The following is a 17,092-nucleotide window of genomic DNA, read 5'->3' on the forward strand; positions in this document are numbered from 1 at the left end:
GATATCCAAACATTCCAACCGTGGTTCTTAAAAACATAATGGTAGAATTAAACTGACATAAACCGTAAACGTACATATACCGATACCAAGCGGTGTCGTCGCCTTTATCGCGCGATACACGCAACCATCACCGGCACAGCAGCTAATACAAAGACAAATGACATCCGTCGCTCCATCGCGCACTTCAACTAGTAACTTTATCTACTTTTTTCTACTCCAGCACTTAAATGTGTCAATTAAATGACTGACAGTGATATCTAAAGCAATGTCATTTGAATGCTTTGTCTATAGGCTCATAAGATGACTGCTAGCAGTCATCTTATGAGTATAATACAACTGCTTTATTTTTTTTAAAGATACAAGTTCCGATCATCTTGATTGAAAGAGGTATGTTTTCATTTACAATAATAACTCTTTTTTTTTTAAATAATAACTCAATTTTTTTTAAATAATAACTCTTTTTTTTAATAATAACTTTTTTTTAATAATAACTCTTTTTTTTAATAATAACTCTTTTTTTTTTTAATAATAACTCTTTTTTTTTTTTTTTTTTTGCTGCAGCTGTCATAGAAAAAGTAATGTATGCAACAGCTCATAATTGGTTCTTAAAATTCTCGGGTCTTTTTTTACAAAACTCGACTACGTCTCGTTTTGTAACTTCGACCCTTGAATTTTAAGAACCCTTATTATATCACTGTTGCATAAACTACTATAGTTACTGAATCTAGTTTACGAGCGCTATCATGTTACAGTGCAATTATAAAACTTGTTACATGAGTAACGTGGTGAGTCATTTCATTGCATTAGTGACGATAGGGAATGGGCTTGACACGCGCAGATACACGTGGACCGTACGCAATTAGGCGTAACGTATAACATATGCGCGGAATTGGTACCGTACCATTTCCATTGCTATTACGATGGCAGGTGGCAATGGCATGGCTAATTTTTTATTTAACGGTACATATTGGCCGTTATGTACCTATTTGTTTGTTTGTCGTGTTACACTTACACGCACGTGTAAAAAGTGGTTAAATGGTGAAAAGTAATGAGTCTGTAAATGTCAATTTGTATACCATTTACTAGGACAAGTTCGATGTATTTTGAATGATAGTTGGCTGAATGCTTTTTTAATTGTCTTTTATTCTATATCTTCTTAATAATTGAAATTAAATACAGCAGACAACTTGTCCTTGGGTAACAAAAGCTCCGCTAGAGCTGATCATAAATAATGATAACAAGATTCTCAAACAAGTTATAATTTCTTACCTTTTTGATTGGTATCATTCATTACTCTCCTTAATGAGCTTACTGTGGGCCAAGTCGATTTATGTGTAAGATTGTCCTATACTATATATTTATCATCATTCATCACATGTAAATAATGTATATGGATGGCGATTCGACCTTTATAATGATGTCGAAGAAAATGTATGGTTGTAGAAATGTCACTGTTTACTGTTGACTAGTGTTGACAGATCATATCCATAACCGTTTCATAGTAAGATTATAAAAGTTCGAATAGCCCTCATGAGAGATAAGCATCTCTGACACAAAGCATCGCTGTAAAGTGCAGGCTCGGTAGTTGGCGGAACATGTGTTTTTTTTTTCATTGATTTATATTGGATGGGCAATATAGTCACTAACCCCAGTCTATTCAAATTCATTATGTATATCTGTACGACTTGTCCGTCCATTTACTTTTCCTTGCTCAATCTCTTAGTTGATTTATCTGAACTGATTAATGATCGTTACAAATTAAATGCCGTCAATTGAACGGTTTTGTTTTGGCATGCTCGACCCCACGGATCTATTTAACGACACTTGATTTATTGCTACGTTTGCGACCATTCCCTAATAGTGCTCGTCTGTGCTTAGCGAAAGTCAACGAACCCGGAGTGACCCCAAGATTCCAAGTAAGCTTCATAATGACCAGCGATACTATGGATAAGGGGTGATTCCTGACAATTTGGCAGTGCACTTTATTTAAACGCTAACGGTTATTTGCTTGACGTCGGGTAAGGGAAGTTATATTAATTACATCGTCCACGTTCGACCGGTTAACGTTAAATGTGAAAAATTGTAGAAAAATATCAAACTTTGCACAAGTTACAGTACAGATCGATTCATCATATGCAGAATTGACGGAAATGGAATGAGACATCTATCATAGTCTGAGTGACGTTCTGCCATATGAACCTATACCTACCTATGTATTATTTTGGTGCACACACGTAAATTTTTTATATCGCTTCAATTAATCGACTTACCATTTTACGAGTATAATGACCGTTTAGAAACTGGCCCTAACACTTAGCATTTTCATTGTTAGCTGCATTTGGTTACAAGAGTGCTCTACCTTGCACACTCGATGCTGCTAAGATTGCAAATTTCTCAGAGCCCGGCCGTCCAGCCTCGCAACTTGCCCACTAAGGGTCTCCTAAGTTGTCTGGCTATACTTATGCGGTTGTGGTGTTCTTGCGGAAAAGTAGCCGATAACCTACTTAACTTAGCTGCGTCATTATAAGTGGTATAAGATGGCCGACTTGAAAATCGCAAACATATACAGATAAAACCGACGCGGTGGCGAACTTTGTTTTATAAGATGTAGTGAAAAGATTAAAACGCGTAAGAAAAAAGTTATTTTTAAGCTGTCACTTAGTATTTTTTTTCTTTCCGTTTCTTTTTCCTTTGCAATTGTAAATCTAGATCACGTAGTCAACCTTTTACTTTTTTTTGACAGACGATCCCAAATCGAAGGTGTTCGGTTCGGTGACGGACGGCGTGTTTGAAGGCAAGATCGTCGCCAGCGACGGCGCGTACTACGTCGAGCACGCGCGGCGGTACTTCCCGCCGAACGGCACCCGCTCGCGGGGGCCCCACTCCGTCATCTACCGCGAAGGCGATGTGGTCGACCCGTACGCGCACAGGAGACACGGTCAGTAGACAAGTCAAGTAGTAAAGACACCAAGACACTCGCCGATTTCGCACGCACCACAAACCATTGCCACAGGTCTATGGTCACATCACAAGGATGTTTGGGGATATGCGGTAGTGGTACTTCTAGACGAACTGGCTAAACTGACGCGACTAACGCGAGCCCAAATTGTAAACATGGTGCGAAATACTCTTTATCTTCAGTTTCCACCGTTATAGAACCCAAAAATCTTCCGAAAGCTAAGCATAAAGGTGACAAAATGTGTAATGCGTTGACAAAAAAATCTAGAAGTGACCCAATTAGGTATCTCGTGCTGGTATTGCAGCGTAATATTACTCAACCATTAAGTACTTGCGCCAATTTGTCACTGGCAATTAAGAAATATTCCGTTTTAATACGACGTGTCTGATTCCAATTCCCAAACGTAATTTGGTTTATGCACGACTAACGGGGTTGAGTTTAGTATCCCCTGCAATAACTCAACTTAACGTCAAAATACTGTCACTGGCCGTTCATAATGAATGGGCCATTGGACGCGGGTATCGCGCCAGTTCCGTTTCGCAACATTAGATATGTAGTGCAACTGGATTAGTTGACGCAAGGTCGTTTAACAAAGTTAAATCCCATTAGTCTGCGGCGCTCTCGCCGGCTGATTGCGGCTGGTCACCGCTGGGGAGCCGTTCTAGAAGGTTGCCGGAGCGACTCGTGGGCTTGGCAATACAATGGCCGTTGTAAACATCTGAAATTCTGATCTGAATGTGTATTAATAATTCAGATAGGACGATGGTCATGAAAGTCTGTCGGATTAAATGGACAGATTTTTAAGAACTGACTTTTAAATTTAAGGATCAGAGATTTTAAGATCGGAATTATTCAGTACTCTAGTAATCAGATCTAAATTTTCCGGCGGATCTTAATTTTGGCATGCGAGATCGGATCTGATGCGTCTATGTTAGATTGTTGTTATATGATGTGATTTTATCAGAGCTCTTAATGATCTCCCACTTATTGTGCTCGGAATCGTAGTTTATATAACAACGGTTAAAGCTGGAAGAAAACTGCAATTTAACAATATATTGGTATGCCGGTATATTTATGATTGCAATGACGTCTGTATCGGAAAAGTTACCTGCCCCTGCTGCGCCAGACAACTGTTTACCATTAATACGCTTCGCAAAACTAACAGACCCAATATATAATCAGTTTTATCGTTATAGGAAACTTTTACGTTACTCAGTAGTCTAAAAAGAGAAATATGTACCAGGAATGGTTCAAGTTGTGATGTGGATTTTTTACAGTGGCCTGTGAATTTTTTTTTTCAGTGTAGGTAATATCACGAGTATCACGACCTGCAGATACCTATAGAAGTACATTGATGGAAATCGGTTGCTAAACATTATTTTAGGGATAAGTTCGCCTTTGTACTGCCTATCCTGTGCCATAAATTTGTGTTTTGTACAATAAAGAGTTTATACATATATACATACATACATACATTATTTGTAGTTTGGACTGCACTTTATAATATCTAGATACACAGCAAAATACAGTGTAATGAATGAGAGAGAACCAAAGAATTTATTAAATCTACACCGATTATGAACAGTTAATTTGCTTACTAACTTCTCCGCTGACTATACCTAGCCGTGCCGCTACGTCACGGAATAGTGTTCAGCGCAGCAGTTAGGTCGCGTTTAATTACCAGTTGGCATAGCAGCAGAAAAATACACGGCGACTAAATAAACGAAGCCTGACATTGTTTTATACCGGCTATGCCGCTGAAAACTAATTCAAATTCGTGTTAAATATTTATCCGGCCGTAGGCTTCCAGAATGGTAATTTCGTGTCAACAGTATTTGCCCGTGCATTTTTGCCGTTTCAATTTTAGCTGTATTGCAAATCCATCGCTGCGGCTGCTACCAAACCAAATGTGCCACTCTCGTGGAATGCATAAGCACAAACCTACCGAGCTCCAATTTAACGTTCCGGAATGAAAGGGATTTTGTTACCAAAATGAAAAATTCACATTTACGAAATGACATTGGTTACCGTGCCGTAAGTGACGCAACGCAGCCCCGCAATTCGCTTAATTTTACTCAAACCCAGTGCAGGAGTAATGAGTTCGTGAAAGTGGATTTTCACAAAGTTAGTAAATAACATTCTAGGTAGCTGAATTAATGGTAACCCGCGAAAACAAATTGCTATTTGGTAAACAGGAAGGTTCCCGATTTTTCCGATATTATATTTACTTTTCTGACTCTGTATCGGGTATTAACGTCATAAAAGGTGATCCAGCTTTACAAGCAATATATTTAGCTATATTTAAACACATTCATGCTTTCTTAACGCACATTCTATGAGTATTCAATAGCAGTATAACAATTTCCGTCAGTTAACTTAAATACGTATGTATGTACATTGAAGTGCGAAATGAATGAATTTATTGATAAAGTCACCATGCACTTTTGTGGCTAATGGTACCTACATATTAGTACACACTGGAAAAATCACGACACAAATCCTGCATTTTCTTAACATAATATAGGTACATTCTTCCTTAAATTACACTCTGGCATAAGTAAAATATATGTCATTAGATACGAGATAGCTTTTGCAACCTTGTTAGCTCGACACAATATCCTTTTTATATCGTGAAGGAAGCGTTAAACAAAAATACTCATGCACGCGTAGAAAAAACTCACATCACAAGAACATGTACCAAAATAATTACGGCTTTGACATTGGCAACGCGTGCATTCACGAAACCTGCGGTGCATACATTTTGGTACACCCGGTTGGTACAAAGAGTACGGAGGCGTGTCAGATTGTGTCGTATGGTCGAATAATTTTGGTAATTCGGTGTCTTATTTACATTTGTATCGCCAAAGCCCCAGATGTTCCAGTCCTAGATTGGATTTACATACCTATGTACAAATGTTGCAGATATTTATGGGTAAGGAAATATCCATTCTAGGAATTCGTATAAATAGGTACAGCTGTGATCCGAACCGAACATCAACTTTTTCTAAAAGATGGTAAATCTCTGAACTAGTAGGTACTTATTAATTATCGACCAAGATCTTCTTGTTGGTAAATAAATAATATAAAATATTATTTTTTAAATACTACAAACAAATTGGAAATTATAAAGAAGTTTCTAGAATAGAATTATAAACATAAAATAATAAGTAACCTACCTATCGCTCTGGTAATCAACTTTTCCCAATTTATCTCGAAGAATCATATGTGGCTTCATAATAATATATAGATAAAATACGACGCTGCAATTATTGCCTTTGTGCTTCGAAGACAATTACTGAGCGCAAAGGCAATCATGTACCTGATTGCTTTTCGTTAATAAAGTAAAGAAACACCACTTCAAAATACCGTAAAACATAAAAATAAAATGTACGATTGCTTGATGAAGTCCTCCTCATCTTAGCTATGTAACTTGATCCCAATTAGTGCTGACACAATTTTTTACGATATAAATGTGATTTTTATCAAGAACTAATTAGGACTAGTCTTTCATTAATATGTAGGTCCAGTCGCCATCAGATATATCGAAGCGGCCAAGGTGGTCACAATATCTGAACACGCACTCTAACGCCTTGACAATTTAGGGGCGTGTTCAGATATTTGTGCGCCTAGACCGCTCCGATATATCTAATAGCGACTTTACATGGATAGTTCGCATTTTTTCCATTTCTTACGACTCCAAAGAAAACTTCCGAGTCTCACAAAAACTCATTGGGAATCTTTGGTTTCAAATAAGCCACGTCTTGCCACCCGGCCTTACCCGGATATAAGGGTGTTTACGAAAAACACTGTCGTACGTAAATCTACATTATAATATTTATTGAGGAAGCCTTCCAACCAAATTCTGTAAATCAAGGTAGCGACAAAATTGATCGCAAATTATGCGAAGGACGGCAGGATACAATCAAATCATGTATTGATCGAAACGATATTTTCGCGGGTCTTGTGACAAGAAACATGTTTACATCGCTGATTACTTGGCTTTACCAAAGCCGGAGCCTAAAGAAAACATGCCATTATTACATGATAAATGTGACTATTAAACTAAGTACCTATAAATATGCTTCGTACTTAAAGACGGGTATAGCCACTCTTAACTGATAATCACCTGCTCTGTTCCTTTTTCCTTATAGAAAAATAGGTACCTAGGTTACGTTTATTTTTTTTTTTTTTTTAAACTAGGATTACTACATTAGCTAATGACAAAACATTCGGACATACGTTTTACACAAATACATTTAGTTATAGTACATTACTGCAGACGCCGGGAAAGAAGGGCTTGCCGGGTGAGTAGGTATAGCCGGCCGACCGTAGGGAGGCCGGATAGTGATACGAAGTCGGCAAGACCTTTTCACGGCTAGGCATGTATAGTGCTTTTCTCAAACATATGCAATGAAATAAAAAAATTCACCACTCAAAAAAACAAATTATAAATATCAACCACCAATAGATACACGACAAAATTTTTTTTAATTTTCCTTCGAATCCTGCCATAATGACTTTTTTTTACGGAAGTCGTCCGTATTTCGCGTGTGTAGTGTTCGAATAGACCCTATTAGGGCCATTATACACAACCTGATAATAAGAATCTAAATTTCAATAAATAAAATAAATGCAGAGGATGCAGAGGAGGATGGTCTATGGTCTCTGGTGACTTACGTATAGACAAGATTTTAAATTTATTCATCAACCCATTGAATCATACAGTTTCGTATTCTTAATATCAGTACGTTCGTGTATAACAGGCGTTAACACGGATATTTTGGTCCGATAACCATTCATTCACTAAAAATATTTAAAAAAAAATATAATTCGGCTGTTTAGCCTGTTCATGGACACAGACCCCATGTTTACATAAGAATTAAAAAAAAATTACTTCCCGGCCTAGGCCTTCAATTTCGTATGAAATTCCTTTACAGTTCTCTGGAGTTGCTCCGCCCTAAACGTGATACTTCGAAGCCTGATATAACGCCCGGAGCGACGACATTTCATTGCATGTTTGAGAAATAGTACATTACTGCAGACGCCGGGAAAGAAGGGCTTGCCGGGTGAGTAGGTATAGACGGCCGACCGTAGGGAGGCCGGATAGTGATACGAAGTCGGCAAGACCTTTTCACGGCTAGGCATGTATAGTGCTTTTCTCAAACATATGCAATGAAATAAAAAAAAATCACCACTCAAAAAAACAAATTATAAATATCAACCACAAATAGCTACACGACAAAAGTTTTTTAATTTTCCTTCCAATCCTGCCATAATGACTTTTTTTTTACGGAAGTCGTCCGTATTTCGCGTGTGTAGTGTTCGAATAGACCCTATTAGGGCCATTATACACAACCTGATAATAAGAATCTCAATTTCAATAAATAAAATAAATGCAGAGGATTTTAAATATTGTCTATGGTCTCTGGCTGGTGACATACGTATAGACAAGATTTTAAATTTATTCATCAACACATTGAATCATACAGATTCGTATTCTTAATATCATCAGTACGTTCGTGTATAACAGGCGTTAACACGGATATTTTGGTTCGATAACCATTCATTCACTAAAAATAAAAAATATAATTCGGCTAGCCTGTTCATGGACACAGACTCCATGTTTACATTAGAATAAAAAAAAAATTACTTCCCGGCCTAGGCCTTCAATTTCGTATGAAATTCCTTTACAGTTCTCTGGAGTTGCTCCGCCCTAAACGTGATACTTCGAAGCCTGATATAACGCCCGGAGCGACGACATTTCATTGCATGTTTGAGAAAATTATATTCTGTATGACGTGTCTTTTGCCACGCAATTTTGAACTATTCTGACGTTATGTGTCTACTGAAACTTAGAAAGAGATGCGTAAATAGCCGGAGATTTTACGAAAACTACACAGTAACAATACCTACGCTGTCATGCAGGTAATATAAAATGGCATTGTTAGCGGTTGTTTGTTCGACAAGAGTCCCGCTGCGGGACTCGTCCGATAATGCTAGTATGCTCAGCAAACAAGCACGTAAGTTACTGTCTGGCTAGAGTCTGCTCCGATATTGCTATTGCCTACCAAGATCAACGCTCCGACATACCAGTGTAACTGACCACGAATCACGATATCCTCGAACTCATGCGTTATTGAGAGTGCACTTATACTGGTTCTAATAAACGATTGACTTGCCTGCGCCTGGTCAGCTATTGGAATAAGCGCGCCATGTATTCCGATTCTTTGCGAGCGCGTAGAAATCGAGTTTTAGAGGGAACCAGCGTAACGCCCTCGACAGCCGTAGCAACTGTGCCTACGTTATCAGAGTACGCACTTGAAATGGTTATCGGACGCGTTCGACTCGATAAGATATTCGAATATCACTCCTGGAAGTCCTGGAGTGTAGACACTCGTCTTCTGGCTTCACCGCGCAGCGCAGCTATTACGTCGGAGATAAGTATTGGCGTTCTTAACGGCCCGGACTGGTCCATTTCAGTTGTCTTCGATGAAATGTTGTTTTACACTGTTTGTCTGTTTACAGTGGGATGGATGTGCCTGCTGGCTTTACGGTGAATAAAAATCGTACAGTAAATAAATATGTACATAGTTCGGTCGTACTTCTCGTATTATAAGTATTATATATACTTAATTAATAATTTGCTCACGACATGTATCGTGAACACATGAAATACATATATCATGCTAGCATCAGTTCTGAGAACAAATATGGAATGAAACGTTTATGTTATCTTATGCTAATTAACAAATATTTGCGGTCGATACATAATTTCCTGCCTACTTTACGATTTCTTGGTGTACCTACTATTGCCAGTGTGCCTTTACCGCAGTATTAAATGATTCCGATTATTTGTAAAAGGAATATTTCTCGTGTGTGGTTTATCCAACTTCTATAATGATGTACAGTCAGCAGCAGAAGTTGCTAAAAGGGCAAGGTGATCAAAATGATCTTGACGCGGCTTTCTTGTTAAGAGAATAAGAGCGTGTTAAGGTAATTTTGAACACCTCGCCCACTTAGCAACTTCTGCTGCTGACAGTATGGGGTGATTGGGGTGTAACCAGTTTTGGCAGAGGGGGGTTTATTTGCATATACTCTATGGGCCGGTACAGACGGACTGCTACCCGACTGCAATTTGTATGGGAACTGCACGCCAACTGCAACGTCAACGTTTCCTATACAAGTGGCAGTCGTTTTGCAGTCCGTCTGTATAATATTATTGTCACTAAAAGCAAAATCAGTCTAGTTTCATTCTTGATCTTTATTATTTTTTGGTCATCCAAATAATATAGGTACCTATAGGTAATCCCAGTTGCCGGTTGGTTTTAAAATTAATTTATTGCAAAATCAACCAATTTGTAGTTACTAAAACAATTTAGGTATTGTTCCATTCCAATGGTATCTAAGTACTTTACCTTGATTAAAATGTGCAGGCAATTTAATGTTGATCAATTAAAATGAAAAACACGTAAATCAACTTACTGAAATAAATCAAGTCATAAGTTTTCCTGACAAGTATAGCAAAACATTTTCGCTTGAACTATTCTAAAGGTTTTGTACCAGAAATCGTACAGTCCTTCCGAAAATCGAAAGCAAAGTTATTCAAGGTACTAAAAAGTTGATAATTAAAATAATATTTCATAAAGCCCTTGTTAAAACTTGTCGTTCGTCGCCCTTTCGTTCGTTAAAACGTTCACAAATTCATGTTCAGTTAACCCTTAATTTATAAATATCTGGAACTCTGTAATATCTGAAATGATTCACAGTTAATTAAATTGCACATTTACGACTCGTACACTCATTGTACATGTACATCCATAAAAATGGGTTTTCCAAGTTAAAACGTACTTTATGATGATTGTGAAAGGTCTCGTCGAATGGTAATTAAGTTCGTTTCATTTCGTGTTGTCCTCTCTGTAATCAAGTTATTAACTCCAATAAGAGTTTTAATCCCCTGACAATTGTATAGGTAAAAATTATATAGCTTGCTTAATTACTTCGTATATTTATTTTATAACTAGCTTTTGCCCGCGACTTCGTCTGCGTGGAATTAGTAATTTAGGTAGCTATTATTTTATGTAATCTGCGTTTTGTTGTTTCTCCATACAAACTTCGACCCCCCTTTTCACCCCTTAAAGGGTGATTTCTTGAATGAAAACTACCCTTTGTCCTTCCCCTGGACTTAAACTATCTCTATACTTACCAAATTTCAACTTAATCGTGCACCAGCGCCGGTGCTACACCGCGCGGGCGGGACAGTTCCCATCTACAAAGGTTGTTATGCAGTTGTTGTTAAGGCCCCATACAAAATTTCACCCCTTTAAGGGATGATTTCTGGGATAAAAAGTATCCTATGTCCTTCCTCCGGACTCAAACAATCTCTGTACCTAATTTCATCTAAATCTGTTTAGCGGTTTAAGCTTGAAGAGGTAACAGACAGACAGACAGACTTCCTTTTATAATATTAGTATGGATGTGTCCTCATTAATACTTAATTTAATATGTATTTTTAATGTTTAGTGAATCAGAAACAAAAATCGAAAAAAAAGACTATGTACATAGACAGATACAGGATAATTTATCAATATTTTATAACGTAACTTGCTCTGAAATAAATGTTTATTCTAATTGGCACTATTTTACTCATGTCTTTGTTGCTACCTTTGTTGTAATGAAATATACGAGTATTAAACAATTCTTTATATATATATTATGTACCCCGGTTTACGATTACCAGCTATTATGAAATCAATGCGATTGAGCTCGTGTTGCTGTTATATTTGTCTTACTAAGCTTTACGTTAGGTTTCTTTTAATTGCTCTGCTTTTGAACAAAGTTTGAGGAATTTACTGTTCGATTCCCAAACTAAGAGTTAGTCATCTAAGTTAGATAACGTAAACTCAAACAGAAGGTGGTCCTTATATCAATAAGAAAGTTGATAACAATGATAACGCTTCTGAGAATGGCCAAATTGAATGTCGATTGAAGTTGGAGACATTAATGGTCTGGAACTGACGCCCGATCCTCAGATACTCGCAAATATCGGATCTGAATAAAGCTGCGGCATTAGCGTGGCTATAGATTCGGAAACCAAAATACAATGCCATTGCCGTATCAATTTAATATCATTTTCAGTGCATCACACTTGCACACAAGTAAAGGCTGTAAAGCTCTCTGGAGCAAGGGACATCTCGTTTCAATATCATTTTGATACATCAAATGCACATTCCAGAATAAGTTCTGAGATGTACGCTCGGTAATTTCCGCCATCCCGCCAGCCTACGACCATATTTCAATAGCTTACGTGAATCAGGCGATCCAGTATAACCATACTTTCCGATTACGCCTACTTGTTACGGATCCCTAGATCACAGTTCCACTGGTTTTTATCTGAGCTTTGGGCGAGTTAAGCAATGGGAGTTCACGGCCTGCAGGCTTCGTTAAAATGCAACGCGCCGGATGTAAACGCCAATGCGCGCTTACACGACACACCGACTGAAAAATACCTCCACTACATACCTATTCAACATTTTTAATTTCAAAATCCCGCCAGCCGTTTCGTATTGTGCTTTTTTGTGCCGCCGCGAGTCAGTTTGCTGATTTGTTTTAAAAGAAGCGACTTTGAGCTATATTTTTTTGATGAAGAAGGGTTTTATAACATTTTACGTAATTTTAGTAAAAACTACACTTATCAAGTTTAGGTTCGTTCGAGGTGAAACTACTTGATTACTAAATTGATGAAATGAAAAGTACTGCATGTAACAAAAATAGAAAATTATTCCTTTCACTGTTACGTATCACCATCTTCCTTGGGTTTTCCCGGTTTATGGAATGGGAGCCTGCTGGGATCCGCTTTGGCAACTTATCCCAAGATTGGCGTAGGCACTACTTTTTACGAAGGCGCCCGTAAGTACGTGCGTACCATGACAGATGAATATTTGATAATGTTGCGAAAAGTAACAAGAATACACGAACACTTCCAGCCATTATAATTTCGAGCGGAAACTTGTTTAATAAATCTGAGGAATTTCTTGTAGGTATCAGTACAAAAGACTTCCATGTCAGTGTCTCGCTACTTATTTCGCTACGACGCGATATCCTCTTTATTTTTCTTTCCTTCCAGCTGTGTAACTTTGCCTGCCAACTTGAAATTTGTTATGAATAATTTAAAATCGTCTCGTATAATATACCGAATCGAACCTACGCCCTATTGGAAAATATGTCTTAAAAGTTCGACGTAGGTATATTTATTACATTTCGAAGTTGTATACTTATTCAATACGTATTAGGTATGTAGATTTATGAAGCTCGAAGTTTGTCCTATAGTAATCCGCAGGACTTAAATTATCGTTTATCTATGTATAGTTGTATACCTAAGTATTATGACGTTATTCTTGTGCTTAACGCTATTCAGTATCAAATCCATGAACTATCAACTATAACGTTACCAAAATCCTCGTCAACTGCATGTTTCGTCGTCGCTTTCATTCAAATCTGAATTGAATCGGGAATCCTATTCATCCATCCATTTGGTCGTGTTCCTCATTAATTGATTCCGAATATTCAACTAATGCTGAACCCGACGGTAACACAGGATGCCACGTATTTATAAGGGTATGCCTGTACGAGTATATCGAGTACCCAACTACGAGTATATCGCTTCATTGTGTCTCGATCACATACGTGACTGCGTTTATTTGCTATTGTTTAAACCAGCACCAAAGAGCACAATGACACTCGAGTATTAATTAACAAGCTTTTGTCAACAACGGCGCACATAAATATCGATCAATTTATTCATAACTCTTTATAAATACGCAGCTCGATGCGGATTGGTAAAAATACCTCTAGCGGGCACAATCCTGTTTTGTTATGAAGTTATTTTAATCAGAGTAGACAAAGTGAGAACTTATTTGGATTCATAACCAAAACTTCAGTATTATGTTGTCATTATTATGTTGAGCGACCAAGGTGCTCACAAATATCTGAACATGAACACGCCTCTAATGGCAAGTAGTTAAAGTGCGTGTTCAGACATTTCTCGATGCGCGAAGGCCTAGTTCGAACGCCATCAGATGCATTGTTTTCATATTCTTTAATTTATTTTAGCAAGTGTTCGAAATGACCACCGCATTTTTATTATTATGAGTAGGTACAGGTTTTTTTTAAATGTATGAATGTGGTTTTTCATGTTATTAAAATCGATGACATGGTTCCTAAGAACAAATCTTCGTATGTCTTATAGTTTCAGACTTTCCCATACTGACCGATTTAAATGAGACACCCTGTATATCTGATGGCGTTCGAACTAGGCCTTCGCGCGTATGTTCAACTTCAACGAACTAGCACTGAACAACTATTCAAACAAAACCTCTTGCTTGGTCATCTCACAAAACCGGTTCACTAGGTACTTGTACCAGTCATTTATGTTCTGTTATGTTCTGTTAGGTCACGTGGGCGGCTGCGGTATCACAGACGAGGTGGTGCAGTGGATGGAGCGCATCCAGAACTCTGGTGTAGAGGATGAGGTCTCGCCGTCACCGCCTGCGCCTTCAGCCAACCCCTACCCGCACCATATACCGTCATCGCCCCCGCCACATCCTAACAGCTTGAGGGATGATAACCCTAGGTAATGCAAGCCTAGTACTATCATTAATAAACCTTTTGTCGCCTCTGTAAGGCTTACGAATGGCCAGTTACATGTGTTGACGATACTTTGCGAAAACGAATTCTACTACTTAGATTTTATCCGAATGGGGAATCGATATAGGTATGTATTCACAAAAGTTTACTTTTGAGAGTTTAGAGTATCGACTTGCTCCGGCCAAAACGTGATGTTTCAAAGCCTGCATATTACGCATAGCCAAACCAAACCCGTCAAATCAGAGTAAATAAGCAGCGAAATTGGGTTTACTCCCGGTAAAGCCTACATTAACTGACAGATAGCAGAGCTCAATTCGCCAAGCTCATTTACTTATTAATTATTCATAATTTGCTAATTAGACCGGGAACTAGCTACCCTCCTAACAACATGTTAGTCATCAGCAGGATTATGCTAAACGCAATGAGTTAATTTTATACACCGTTGACTTCGTGTGTAGTCAAGATAAATTCTGTCACACACGCGCTTTAGTGTCTATCATCCACTGAAATCAACTTTACGATCCATTGCTTAAGCATTAATTAACATTCATGTGTTAGGGAACTTATTTTTATTTGCTGAATAAAAAGTAATAGCATCCCCTTTAACTATTGTGCCACTTTTCATTAACCTTGTTCTGTGTAGCGTTTACAATAACTAAAGTTTGTAATTAAAACGGTTCTTTCTAAGAAGTTAGGTACAACTGATTTTATCACTATCGACCTCTCATACAATACGACTAACCATTTTAGGCTACTAAACGTGCCAAAAAATGTGTAAACTACAGAACTATACACCCGGGTCGAAAACCTTTAGTTTTATTTTCTGTTTCTAAATATATTTTAAATTTAGCCAGCTTAAAAACGCGCAATTGTATCCGATTTGGACTGTGACATTGCCCTCTCACAGTAAACAATTATAGTATTGTATCGTTTGTATTGTACTAATAACATTCATTGGCATACTGTATGTCTTTGCATTAAGGTTCATGAATTGTCAGTTTACTGATATCCATATGTTCAGGTTCTGGGACATGCAGTACCACGACAAGTACTCTCGGGCGGCGAACACCGGTCACTCGCGGTCGCGGCGGGCGGCTAAGGAGGCGAACCGTACCAGCTGCTCGCTTTACATACAGACGGACCCGCTCATATGGCGGCACGTCAGGGAGGGGTTTCCTGATGTGAGTAATTGTAATTGTAATTAGCCTTTATTATTGAAGCTGGTACATAACATATATTAATTTGATTTATCAACTTTAGCTTCAACTCGTCCTTTGACGTAGGCCTCCTCCATAGCTTTCCATTTGTTTCTTTCTTTTGCTGTTTGCATCCATTTACCTCCTATTCTTGTTAAATCATTCGACCATCTAAACTTTTGTGGGCCATTCTTTCTTTTATTATATCTAGGGCACCACTCTACAAGGTCTCTTGTCCACTTATCCAAGGTTTCTCTCATCATATGGCCTGTCCAGCGCCATTTTTGTTCTTTTATTATTTTAGTTATTGTATTTGTTTTTGATTTTTCTTTGATTATGGACAATTTGACTCTGTCTCTAAGTTTTATGTTAAGTATGCTTCTTTCCATATGGTGTGTGTACTTTTATCAACAATAATAGGAACAGGTAATTTATTCGATGTTGTACGTTTGGCCAGACAAGTGTCCGTTAATGGGTGGATCGACTATTTTTTGTTATTATTCTCTCTTCAGCCAGGCCAGAACACAACAGTAAAGATGTAGAGTTTCTTTAAATAAATTTTGGAAAGACAGTTGACTTTACATCATCATCTCTTCATGCTTAGTACTAAGTAGTACAATGCCTGAAAACTCGCCTCTTTAATCAATGTGTCCTGCCCACCATGACATACGGTGCCGAGACATGGACGCTCACTAAGCAGGCTGTGCATAAAATACGAGTAGCACAAAGAGCCATGGAGCGCACCATGCTCGGCATTAAACTGCAAGACCGAGTGAGAAATGTCGAGATCCGACGCCGCACCAAGGTGCGGGACGTGGGTGACGTCATTGCCAAGCTTAAGTGGAGTTGGGCGGGACATGTTGCTAGGCAGAGTGATGGCAGGTGGACCAAAATGTTGACGGATTGGTGGCCGCTTACGGATGAAAGAAGCGCCTGGCGTCCGTTGGCTCGTTGGGTGGATGACGTTCGAAGTATCGCGGGGCACTTTTGGATGAGACTAGCACAGGACCGGGACAAGTGGCGTACAAGAAGAGAGGCCTATGCTCAGCAGTGGGCGACCGAAGGCTAAAATGATGATAATGATGACTAAGTAGTAAAGGCTGTAGGTAGGAAGATTCTTGAAGGGTGAGCCACGCGCACTCCAAAAAATAATATGCCGTGTAAAATAATTAGTGAATAAAATTAAAATGACCAGCTACGGGATATATCTATAGTCTGTCTGGAATATTGATATGAAATGAGTTGGCGATACTCATAAATGGATTCATTATCCAAAAATGCGCTAAATGATTAT

The 17,092-nt window shown here is 38.3% G+C and overlaps 1 protein-coding gene across 1 annotated transcript in view; it reads left to right on the forward strand.

Annotated features, from left to right (window-relative positions):
• LOC134649660 (disintegrin and metalloproteinase domain-containing protein 10) overlaps positions 1 to 17,092 on the forward strand; it is an 81,485-nt gene that overhangs the window by 47,374 nt on the left and 17,019 nt on the right. Inside the window, exons 4-6 of the mRNA XM_063504498.1 lie at positions 2,744 to 2,938; positions 14,408 to 14,588; positions 15,624 to 15,783. Coding sequence (XP_063360568.1) covers positions 2,744 to 2,938; positions 14,408 to 14,588; positions 15,624 to 15,783 — 536 coding nt within the window. The remainder of the gene's footprint in view (positions 1 to 2,743; positions 2,939 to 14,407; positions 14,589 to 15,623; positions 15,784 to 17,092) is intronic.

The sequence above is a fragment of the Cydia amplana genome, chromosome 7 (assembly GCF_948474715.1).
Source record: "Cydia amplana chromosome 7, ilCydAmpl1.1, whole genome shotgun sequence".
Taxonomy (NCBI): Eukaryota; Metazoa; Arthropoda; class Insecta; order Lepidoptera; family Tortricidae; genus Cydia; species Cydia amplana.